The sequence below is a fragment of the Bactrocera tryoni genome, unplaced genomic scaffold (assembly GCF_016617805.1).
Source record: "Bactrocera tryoni isolate S06 unplaced genomic scaffold, CSIRO_BtryS06_freeze2 scaffold_25, whole genome shotgun sequence".
In the NCBI taxonomy this organism is placed as follows: Eukaryota; Metazoa; Arthropoda; class Insecta; order Diptera; family Tephritidae; genus Bactrocera; species Bactrocera tryoni.
The window spans coordinates 7,553,424-7,565,961 of record NW_024395977.1 but is presented as its reverse complement, the minus strand read 5'-3'; the positions used below and the strand labels follow the sequence as shown (position 1 = coordinate 7,565,961).

At 40.1% G+C, this 12,538-nt stretch overlaps 1 protein-coding gene and 1 pseudogene across 1 annotated transcript; both read left to right on the top strand.

Moving 5' to 3' along the window:
* The first annotated feature begins 3,475 nt into the window (after nucleotides 1–3,475).
* LOC120780504 lies at nucleotides 3,476–4,765 on the top strand (annotated as a pseudogene).
* On the top strand, nucleotides 4,734–5,243 carry LOC120780426 (the record flags this gene model as incomplete). Its single annotated transcript, XM_040112703.1, has 1 exon — nucleotides 4,734–5,243. A coding segment is annotated over one exon (450 nt), but the record flags the coding sequence as incomplete, so codon positions are not given.
* Between the last annotated feature and the right edge of the window lie 7,295 nt (nucleotides 5,244–12,538).

Below are 12,538 nucleotides of genomic sequence, written 5' to 3'. Positions count from 1 at the left end.
AAATCTTTCATTTGTTGCCACGTTGGGCACTTTTTTCGTGAAGAGAGCGATTGCTCCCATAGAAGTAACGATTTTTCTGGTAATGCGGCGGTGGATATATTTACCAGAATAGGGTCCCAGCTGTCTGTGGGGATATTTAGTGTCGATAGGACCGACCGACAATTAGTGGATTCTAGTTTGATGAATTCTACACTTGTTCCTTTCTTAATTTTTGGCAAGTTCATTAGTGTCGTTACTTGTTTATCGACCAGTATTCTTTCGTTTTCGTATCTAGCTTTTAGAACTTCCAAAGCCAAATTGAAATTCGCATTTAATGCGAACTGTTTGACTACTTCGCCTGGTTGACCTTTAGTTTTGTATCTGAGATGATACAATTTTTGCGCATGTGATAATTTAGGATGGCTAATGTACACGGCCGTGAACAAGTCCCGGAAGGCGGTTATTCCTCATAACCTCCGTAAAAGGTTTCTGTGTCACATGCGGGCACCTCGAGGTGGATGCCTGAACTTGCCTTCTGACTGTCTACTTGTGGCAGCTCTACTCTACTGTGGGGAGTAGGTGCAATTGCATTAATGAGCTTTAATTGATCGAAGATCATAGCTTTTGTTTCTTCGTACTGGTCTAAGCAGTTTTCGTATATGGCGTAAGCAGATAATTTAAAATTGAATGGTAGATCTGAATCGTCAGAAACTACAATGGCGTCATGAGCCGCTTGGAGGCGAGTACAAAAATTTTTCAGATTTTGACTTTTTATTTCTAATAACGATTCCGAGTTTTGTGAGAACTAAATATCTATACAGAATTTAGCCCACACAACCCATAAAGGCACACCCTATTGTTCATAACACAACGGGAAAACCACGCCACTTCTAGAAACACAAGAAGATCGAGAAACCAGACATGCAGATGAAATGACAACAACAACGCATACGCAGCAGTAAAATCACGCCACGCAAGCAATACAACGGGATACCACGGAGACGGAGAAATCAGACAAGTAGACAAAACAACAACAAGCATACATACGCAGCGGTAAAACCACGCCATTGCCAGCAACATACGCCATCCCAACGCAACATGTTGCGAATGTTTAGCACGCAGCACAGGCTTGTTGGGGAGTTAGGTGATGGATGATCAGTCAGTCAGCACGGGACTGTGACAGCGTACGCACGCTTGGCATCAGACTACGCGGTGAGTTTATCCTCTGGCTAGTCTTGGTACCCTGGCTTGTGAACGCCGTCTGTTAAGGGTGAGCTTGGTAGTGAGTTTATCCTCTGACCAACTCAACCTTTAACATCGCGGTCGCTAACGCAGTCTTCCGTGATCCGGGATCTTTACGCGGCAAAGTAATTAAAAGGACCTCTCCAGCGTAGCAGAGGAGCGTAAACGGGTATAACAATGCAGCGTTATTGAAGCCTACACGAGCGTCGGCAGAAGTAGCCGGACGTAGTCGTCGTAGCACGCGGGTGCTAACGTGTACATCAGGACAGCGTCATCGAAGCCTACACGACCGCCGGCAGAAGTAGCCGAGTGTAGTCGTCGTAGCACACGAGCGTCAACGTACATATAAGCCAGGACATCGTCGTCGAAGTTTACAGGAGCGCTGGCAGAAATAGCCGGGCGCAGTCGTCGTAACAGAGGAGTGTCAACGTGTACGCAAGGAAGGCTACACGGAAGCGTCAACGTACATCAGAGGATAGTGCCAGCGAAGCCAACGCGAGTGCCGGCAGAAGTAGCCGCGTGTGATCGTCGCGGAACAGGGCAGTAAGCCGTCTAGCGCCCAGAAGCGCAACAGAGCGGGAAACGGTATTGCCCTAACGGGCCACACAGAACCGTTACCCTGACAGCGTCGTCCCCGGGCGACGACAGTACAACGCAGAAGACTATTCTGTAACATAGATTAATATATGTATGTTACATTTTACATTTTAATTTAAGTTGAATGAAATAAAGTACGATTCGCAGAGGAGCCCCAGTATCTACAAATTTATTGTAACGAACCCTGGACACGACGAGTATACCTCAGCAATTTATACTTGTAAGAAGCAGGGGCAGAAAAAAGCTTCGTTACAGTTTTCGTGAATCGGTGAAGAGGCAAATCTAGTGCAGTATCTTGCTAAACTGTCTCTTTCTGATATAAATCTAGCAACCTGTTTTGAGCGTGTAGCTCCAGGTGTATTTTGATTTGTGTCGTCATTAACCATTTTTGCAATGTTTTTTGAAAATTAATATACATATGTCGGTATATATGGACACCCTAATACTTGGCTTGTATGTACTTATGTTTTGTGCAACTGAGAGCTCGTTGAAGAGATCAATTTGCTTTTTGCAAGCAATCCTGCTTGTTTTTGTTTGCCAAAGAACAAGAGGTATTGTCGGATAGATGCCAATGTGGACTTTGAAAAGATATATATGTATGTATGTTTTAATATATTTTTTATACGTTGCTTCAATGTATATTTTTCACATTAATAATTGTTGCTATCCGAGCTTTTTGTATGTTGTGTTCACAAACTTATGTGTATTTTTTGAAACTGATTTTTTTTGTTTTCATTCCTGTTAACGCCGCCCCCGCCCAATTTATTTTGCCACGTCTGTATCGGCAGAGCAATCATTTCTTTTCTTCTTTTTCGAAGTTTCAATTCGCGCGCAACTAAACACTAACTAAAAAAATTGCGCGCGCTCTCTCCTTTTGCGACCGTACAGCTATACAGACGTGGTAAGTGTTTGTCCAATTATATTATATTTAAATACATGTATTATATGAAACTTTTTGGTTTTTTTTTAACTTTTGTGGAATAAATTTGCGCCGACCGTTTCCACACGGTAAACCACATCAACGGAACGAGCGAGCACCGTGCTCCACCACCCGAATTATCATTGGTCCTTCGAGCCGGATAACAGGTAACAAGTTGATTTTTATTTAAAGTGAAAGTGCATAATTTGCCCAATTTAGCAACACGCAAGTTACATCCAAACATATTTTGGATTTGTGCTCTGCAAGCTTAAAGGCAATAGATTGGTTAATTTGTGCATCATTTATGTACAAAACCCATTGTGCTGTGTGAAGTGGAGACCAAAACTTATTTTTGGCACTCTACCCACAAAATCAACGCACAAGATTGCAGGTAGTATTGTACTTCATTTAAGTACAGCAACAAATACACCTGGCAAATGCACTGAATATTTCACTTTGTAAAAAAAAAAAAACCACACACACTGTTATACGAATAAAATTACAGTAGAATCGCGCAAAAGTTAACTCGCGAGAAAGTTAAACCTTCGGCTAAGTTTACCGATTTTGAGCGTCCACGTACTGCTCTAAAAAGTTAACTTTGGGTTAACTTTTTTGAGCTTTTCTATTTTTTCAAGCCCAACCGTTTGTTTGGCAAGAAAAACAAGCTCGGTTATTCCCCTCATTGCTATGTATTCCCCGAATTTCTATGTAAAAATTATAGTCGGTATCGCGAGGTACATATATACGTAGTGTGTCATGAGCGTTTAAACTTGCGAGTTGTTTATGGTTAGTGTGTTAAAAAATGCCAACAAAGCAGAGAAAATCATTGCAAATCAGATTAAATTTGCATCAAAAAGCTGAGATTTTAAGAAAACTCGATGAAGTTATTCATGGAAATCGATTGGCGTTGGATTATAATGTATCTAAGGCGGCCATCTCAAAAATAAAGAAAAAACGTCATGAAATTTTGGAGGCAGTGGCAAACACACATGAAGTTGCAACCAAGAAAAGTTTACATAAATCGGAATATCCCGTTCTTGAGGCAAGGTTGTATAAATGGTTCTTATGCCAAAGACAGCGTAATTGTGCAATGAGTGGTCCAATTTTAAAGGCAAGAGCCAAGCTCGAATTTGCCAAATTGCACACAGGAAAACAATTTCAAAGTGATGGATGGCTTGCAAATTTCAAGAAAAGATTCGGTATTCGCCACTTAAAAATTTGTGGGGAAAGCCTCTCAAGGGACAAGTCAGGAATAACACCGTTCATTCATAATTTCCGGGCAAAAATGAATGAAATAGAAATTTCGGACATGCAGCTTTATAACGCAAATGAATCTGGATTATTTTATCGTTTCCTGCCCGATAAAACATTTGTCGCGGCAAACGAAAAGACGGCACCTGGCCGAAAAATAGCAAAGGATAGAATCACATTTATGTTGTGTGCGAACGCATAAGTTGAAACCATTGATAATTGGTAAATCCGCAAACCCCTGTTGCTTCAAGGGGTTTGAAAACCCATTGGAATATGCTAACTCGCAAAAGTCTTGGATGAATTCAGAGCTATTCTTCCGCTGGTTCCATCATTCCTTTATTAAGCAGGTAAATTTATTTTTTCTATCCTTTAAAATTTTTAAGTGTGCCAAAATATTTGTCAGGTTCGCAAATTTTCTGCTGAAAATAATTTACCACCAAGGGCATTATTGCTGATTGACAACTGTACTGCACATAAGCCAATTGACAAGTTACAGTCAGATGATGGAAACATTGCGGCAATGCTTTTACCACCTAACGTGACAGCTGTTTTGCAGCTCATGGATCAAAATCCCATAAGACTAGTCAAGTTAGAATACCGGGCTAAACTGTTATGGAACATTGTAGCACAAGAACACATTCCGGTTGAGAATATTTTGAAAGGGCATTCAATTCGTGATGCCATCTTGCTGCTTAAATTAGCATGGGATGAATTGCCAAGAGCTGTGCTTATAAAAGCTTAGAAAAATATAAAACAGTGGGACGATGATCAATACGACAGCGAAGACGAAATTCCATTGCTTACATTGATTAGATCAAATAGTTCTCACGATGATACACATCGAGAGGTACCATCGTTATTGTCCAAGGTGGGTGGTGTTAACGTCAGCAGTGAAGACATCGAAAATTGGAACGACGATCAAAATACGGAAGATGATGAAGATTTCGAAGTGTCTAACAATGAAGATGAAGAACCAGTTGTCGAGGAAGATATGCAACAACAGAAAGTCAGTTTTTCCGAAGCAGTTGAATGCATCAATACCTTGATAAAGTGGTATGAAAACAATAATGATGCAAATCAGATATCACATCTTATTAATATGCGTACGAAAATTGTCAGGAGCTATTACACAAAAGAAAAGAAACAAACAAGTCTCGACCGCTTCTTTAAACCAGCCCTTATATGTATAATGTGAAAAAGTACAAACTAAATCTAAGTTTATGTTGAACGTATTATATCACCAAAATTATGTTTATTTCCGTGTTTTTTTTTTCAAAATCGAAGCCCCTTTGGAAAAGTTAATATTTCGGAAAAGTAAAATACCCTTCGTACATTTTGGTTAACTTTTTCGCGATTCTACTGTATAAATTTCTTGGACGCACGAACCTCGTCTGAAGCGTCAACAATCTCTCTCGGTTTTTTGTGGTTAATTTGAGTCTAGTCGCTCAACTCTGCCTTTCCATATATTGCTCTAATAGCAATAAAGGCAAGCAGCAATAACGCAGCTGCAGTTTCGCGAGTGCAAACAAAAAAAAAAAAAAAAAACAAAATTACAAATTTACAAGTGAAGTGAGAAATTAGAAAAAGTGAAGTGAGCGACAGCAAGAAAGCCAAATAGCTAAGGCTAAGCAACAAAGGGAGAGCAGCACCGGCAGAGCAGCAAAGGGAAAGCAGCAAAGGCAAAGCAGCGCAGCAGCCATCCCAGAAGGACAGCAACAAACAAATAGTTTAGTGTTAAATTTAATAACCCAGTGAACAAAAGTGAAAGTGAAGTGCTTGTGAATTTTTGTCTGTATTTGTATTTGGATTTTAATAAGGCAATTAAGCACAAAGCAATTTTGTTTGCGTACACACATATTTAGAGACTAGGCTTGCAAGTGCATTGGGCCGATTACCCAGCAATTTAAATTTTGGAAAAATACTTTGAGGAAATACTTCACTAAATTTGCAAGTGCAAGTACAAGTGCATTGGGCCGATTACCCAGCAAGCTCATTCTAATTAAATTCGAAAAATACTTTGCGAAAATAGTTTTAAATTTATTAATGTTTTTTTGTGCCTTCGAATATTCACGCTTCACTAAGAAACAACGCACTACTAATTTGTAGTTTGTCCGTGATTGGTTCTATAACTTTTGAACTTTTTGCAACATATTTGCAAATATTTTTTAAATTTTAATTTCAAAGTTTTAGATCCGATTTTGTGCAACATTTTTGCAGTTCCAGTTCAATTTTCGAGCACAATGGAAGCCATCAGAGCATTTATCACAGCTGCAGACGCTCTACTGGAGTTTGAGGAGTCCTTTACTCTAACAGCAAATAACCAAAGTGCCTACTCTCTTGAGGTACAGCAAGCTGAACTGAAATCTCTGTGGGCAGAGGTAAAGTCAGAATACAAGTTGTGTTTGCCAAAAGTGGATCCTTCCGACACAAGCTCAATTGACGACATTAAGCTTAAATATTCAAGCAGTTACCACGCTTATGTGTGTTGCGCGGCCTTGATGGGCGAACACATGCACAACTTCACGGCTTTCAACCAAAGCCCAACTTCAAATTCAACGGTGATTCAACCTGAACGGTTACAACAAACGGTAGAACCCGTGAGGTATACCATTAACTTACCGCCATGTGATACCGAAATATTTCATGGCGATGTTTTACAATGGCCCTCATTTAGGGATTTATTTGCCGCCATTTATGGGAATAACCCAAGGCTATCTCCAGTCGAAAAGTTATTCCATCTGAATCAGAAAACGCGAGGTGAAGCAAAAGCTATTGTTTCGAAAGCGCCACTGACGATTGACGGATTCGCATTGGCTTGGAATAATTTGTTGTGTAGGTATGAAAACAAGCGAGTGCTTGTAAACGCACAATTAAATTTATTATTCAAGCTTCCGCACATTTCTTCAGAATCTGAGACCGAACTCAGAAATTTACAGCGGGAGATAAATAGCTGCATTTCAGCTTTACAAATACATGGCATATATATAGATAGCTTACGTATTTGTGTTCTATCCGACTGCCGGATTATATACTGTCGCTTTGGGAACAATCTCTGGATTCGGATGCAGAGATCCCAAAATGGGTTGAGTTAGACAAGTTTTTAACTAAACGGGTTAAAACGCTTGAGAAAATATCAAACCTCAAAGGCGATTTGGGTACTCAACCCAAGATTAAGTCGGCTGATGGTGAAGATCGGATTCCAACCTTGCAGTCAAGGATTGGATGCAAGCCCATCAATTCCCATCGCGCCAAAACAAACAATATTAAATGTAAACTGTGCTCATCTCAATGACACATTTTGAAAACTTGTCAAAGATTTATTGAGATGCAGCCTAACGCACGGTTAAATGCTGTCAGAAGACTCCACGTCTGCTTAAATTATTTATCGGACTCACATGAAGTCAAACATTGTAAAAGTCTGTTTAATTGTAATAAATGTAAACAAAGACATCACTCTTTGATTCACCGGGATCAGAGTGAGGATATAGCTCAGATATCTGACAGCACAAACACTACTGAGATTTCTACTAAATCTCATGTGGCCTCTATTAAGGCCAATATTTCAAATGTGCCTACCAGTCAAAGCATGCTCTTAGGTACGGCCATGGGGACCATATGTCACAACGAGGGCACCTTCACTGTCAGAGCCCTGATTGATTCGGGATCTGAAGGAACCTTCGTAAGCAAAAGTCTACAAAAACGCTTAAATCTGACAAGCAAAAAGGTCAGCACCCGAGTTTCAGGATTGAATAATACCGTATCAGGACGAGTTCAGTCGGTATACTCGAACACAATTGGCTCGCCCCGTAACAAAAGTTTAAAACTAAAAGCGGAAGCGTTGGTACTGCCAAAATTGAATGGACTGCTTCCATCCAGGTCAATTAACTCTTCAATTTTAAAATGGTTACCCAATATCCCCTTAGTGGATAATAATTTCTATACGAGTCAAAAGGTTGACTTGTTGATCGGAGCAGATCTTTACCCGAAAATTATACTAAATGGGCTAAAATCGAAAAATTTCGGATCCATCGCTGCACAACGTACGGTGTTCGGTTGGATTATAACAGGTTCCGTTCCCCTCGAAGAAACGAAGATAAATGATAAAGGTGACGGGAAAAATTCAATAATAACTCGACAACAAACTCAAAACCATATTTGTAGTAAAAATAATACCAATTTTATATCTATACAGCAGCAACAACATCAGCAGCATCAACAGCAACAACAGGATCATGCCAGCAATGATGGCAAAACAAATGATGTGCCCGGCTCATCGAATCACACCTATACACATGGTGGCGCATTTCGAGCACCCGGCGTTGGGATGCAATCGCACAACGGTGACCAGGTATCAGTTCGACACAACAACACAATCCGATGCCACACCTGCGGGCATTCCACGGCGGCCTGCACTCGCATCTGTTGTGCCGCCAACAACATGCTGCAGCCGCAATGAAACGAGAATCCGCAAAAGCAAAAAGACGGAAGAATCGTGATCCCGACAAGCTCTTCTTGCTCTCACTATACGAGGAGATCAAACGTGTACCTGAAGAGATTCGACTCAATGTCAAGGGCGAACTCATACAGGTGCTCAAAAAACACCAGAAAAAACCACCGGTGAAACAAGAGGAACCCCAATCACTAACACATGCATAATCCTCAGCGTCGTCAACGAGCAAACAAAGTACGACCACCACAAATGACAATATACAATTGTCACAGCATGCACAAATAACGCACAGCATGTATCAGCTGCAAAGAAATACGAGAAGATGAAGAGGAAGCATCGCCACAATCTAAAGTCGAACGGATGTCGACTTCAGCCGTAACGCTACACGCACAACAATAGAAATGGAAGAGAATTCATTGGCAATCGGCCCGACGTATTCAACCATGTCCACCGATGTCAACAGTCAAGCATCCGCAAAGCTCTGACCAACGATGCCTCTCCCGCATACCACACGCCCAAGATCGAGCCAGACTCGAGTCGTCTCGCCGACTTCGGCATGCTGGTAACTTCATTTCGGATTGGCGGCATGGCAACGATCGACTGAGACTCAATTCGTCTCAGCGACATTGTCCGGACCGAACCAGACTCCATTCGTCTCGTCGGCCACCCCATCCAAAACGAAGGCGTGGAAGAGACGTTCGTCGTCAAGCCGATGCACGCCGTATCATAAAGGACAGGCATGCAACACAAACTTGGCAACAAAGACTTGCGCTGTCACAAACCGCTTTAATAAGAGTTCGAACTGCAACCAGGTTCATAACGCCGACGCCAATATAGAGACCTTATAAGACCATTCCAACAGGGCAGCGCCAGTCGATGTAATATTGGGAGTGGATGTTTACTACCGGCTCATGTTGCCAGAGTTACAACCAGCGGCAGTGGGACAACTCTTCACCCAAAATACGACACTGGGATATAGAAGAGGAAGTGCAGGAGCCAGTTAGTTAAGTTAGCTTTAAGTAATTTATTGTAAACTGCATTTGCAGTAATACTGCAAGGCGCGGAGAATGTTGACGCCGCCCCCGCCCAATTTCTTTTGCCACGTCTGTATCGGCAGAGCAATCATTTCTTTTCTTCTTTTTCGAAGTTTCAATTCGCGCGCAACTAAACACTAACTAAAACAAGTAAGGAAGGGCTAAGTTCGGGTGTCACCGAACATTTTATACTCTCGCATGATAAAGTGATAATCGAGATTTCATTATACGTCATTTACATATTTTTCAAATACCGTATTTTTGTAAAGTTTTATTCCGCTATCATCATTGGTTCCTAATGTATGTACTCGTATTATACAGAAAAGGCATCAGATGGAATTCAAAATAGCGTTATATTGGAAGAAGGCGTGGTTGTGAACCGATTTCACCTATACTTTGTACATGTCATCAGGGTGTTAAGAAAATATTATATACCGAATTTCATTGAAATCGGTAGAGTAGTTCCTGAGATATGGTTTTTGGTCCATAAGTGGGCGAGGCCACGCCCATTTTCAATTTTTAAAAAACGCCTGGGTGCAGCTTCCTTCTGCAATTTCTTCCGTAAAATTTTGTGTTTCTGACGTGTTTTGTTTGTGGGTTAACGCACTTTTAGTGATTTTCAACATAACCTTTGTATGGGAGGTGGGCGTGGTTATTATCCGATTTCTTCCATTTTTGAACTGTATATGGAAATGCCTGAAGGAAACGACTCTATAGAGTTTGGTTGACATAGCTGTAGTAGTTTCCGAGATATGTACAAAAAAACTTAGTAGGGGGCGGGGCCACGCCCACTTTTCCAAAAAAAAATTACGTCCAAATATGCCCCTCCCTAACGCGATCCTTTGTGCCAAATTTCACTTTAATATCTTTATTTATGGCTTAGTTATGACACTTTATAGGTTTTCAGTTTTCGCCATTTTGTGGGCGTGGCAGTGGGCCGATTTTGCCCATCTTCGAACTTAATCTTCTTATGGAGCCAAGAAATACGTGTACCAAGTTTCATCAAGATATCTCAATTTTTACTCAAGTTACAGCTTGCACGGACGGGCGGACAGACGGACGGACAGACGGACGGACGGACAGACAGACATCCGGATTTCAACTCTACTCGTCACCCTGATCACTTTGGTATATATAACCCTATATCTGACTCTTTTAGTTTTAGGACTTACAAACAACCGTTATGTGAACAGAACTATAATACTCTCCTTAGCAACTTTGTTGCGAGAGTATAAAAATTGCGCGCGCTCTCTCCTTTTGCGACCGTACAGCTATACAGACGTGGTAAGTGTTTGTCCAATTATATTATATTTAAATACATGTATTATATGGAACTTTTTGGTTTTTATTTAACTTTTGTGGAATAAATTTGCACCGACCGTTTCCCCACGGCCAACCACATCAACGGAACGAGCGAGCACCGTGCTCCACCACCCGAATTATCAGTTCCAATAAACGTATTTTGTGAGTTTAGTTTACTTTTCCGTTTAGGTCTTTACGGAAATTACGATTACTTTTCCTTTGAAGTTTAATTATAATTTATATTATTAATAATTTTGCACCCAGTGTAGGGTATATAAAGTATATTTTTCAATAGAAGGAATGTGCGAAACGGAATTGAAAAAAGTTATTCTCTTTTGTGCTCTTATATAGCAGTCCTGCTTATTACTTTATTAAGCATAAAGGGTACTGCCGGGACTTTTCAACAAGTAAATATTTGAATTTTTCTTTACTTTTGGAAATCTGGTATGTTTTAAGTACGCAAAAGTAAGCTTCTATATTTTTACACTTGCATATCTCGATATATACATCTATTATTTTAAACAATATTTCGGCTTTTGCCGTGTTTGGTAAAATTTTATAAGCTGTAGGCATATATCAAATAAATAAAGTACATAATACTCTCACTTGGTACTCTGTATGGTATAAGTATTTTGTAGGGTGTATGTGTTGCCTGTGTTCTGCGTTTTGTTCTCCGTGCTGTATTCCAGCTGGCTACCTCCCTGTGCTGTTGTTTGTTTGTATATTTGTTTTAATTATTCGCGCCCATTTGATCCGTTTTTATGCTTTGTTGTTTAGGTGCCTTTCCATTTCGCGCCCGATTTATGTTTTATTTGGTTTTTGCTTTGATTTTCTTTGTAATTTGTTTTTGTGTTTGTCACTTCACCTTTTTTGTAATTTTTGTATTACATAATGTATAAATATATTTTAATTTGCTTTGTTTTGTTTACCGCACTGTTTTACTGCACTTTTATAAGTTTGTTTTTTTGTTTTCTCATCACCACACTTTTTGTTATGTGCGCAAATATGTAGCATTAGGTATAAATTTATATATGTGTATACATATGTATGTGTTTTATTTTTGGTGTCACTGCACTGCTAAATTTATGTTTCGTGTACATACATATGTATAATATGTGGATGTTAATTTATAGTGCCTGTCTTTGAGGCTCGAAGGACCATGAACAATTTGCTGCCAAATTTGCAAACAAACATACTAATCACTTTCACTTTAGTAAATAAAAATGCGTACGGATCTAAAATGCACAAGCCATTTAACTTTTATTTATAACATAAATGTATATTTTATAAAGCTATTTATTATAAATATCGGCGAGATAAGCGGTGGGACTTCAATTCGGAGTAATATCTTCCGATGCTGGCGAACGAGATGCCGTCGAACTGGAAAATCGCGTTAGAGGTGCAAAACGTTGACGCGGCGCAGTGGCGAAGCGAATGTGTTGCTCGAATGGTTTAAAACGAATTGTAAGTCCCATCCCGATGTCCATCCTTTTCGTTTAATGGATAGGAGCACAGGTGTGGTGAGTTGCGTTGAAGTGTCATCAGCTGTGGTGAATTGCACTGTAGCACTAGGATGCGCCAGTTTTACCGAGTAGAGGGGGTGGATGCTTAACTCATTTAAACAGAAGTAATCCCGTACTCCACCTCGGTGAAATATCTTGGTATGACGTTGGATGTAAAGTTGAATTGGAAGGAGCATATACAAAAAAAGTTTGAGAACTAAAACTAAAATTCCACAAATAAACTGGTTGATCGGCAAAAAAT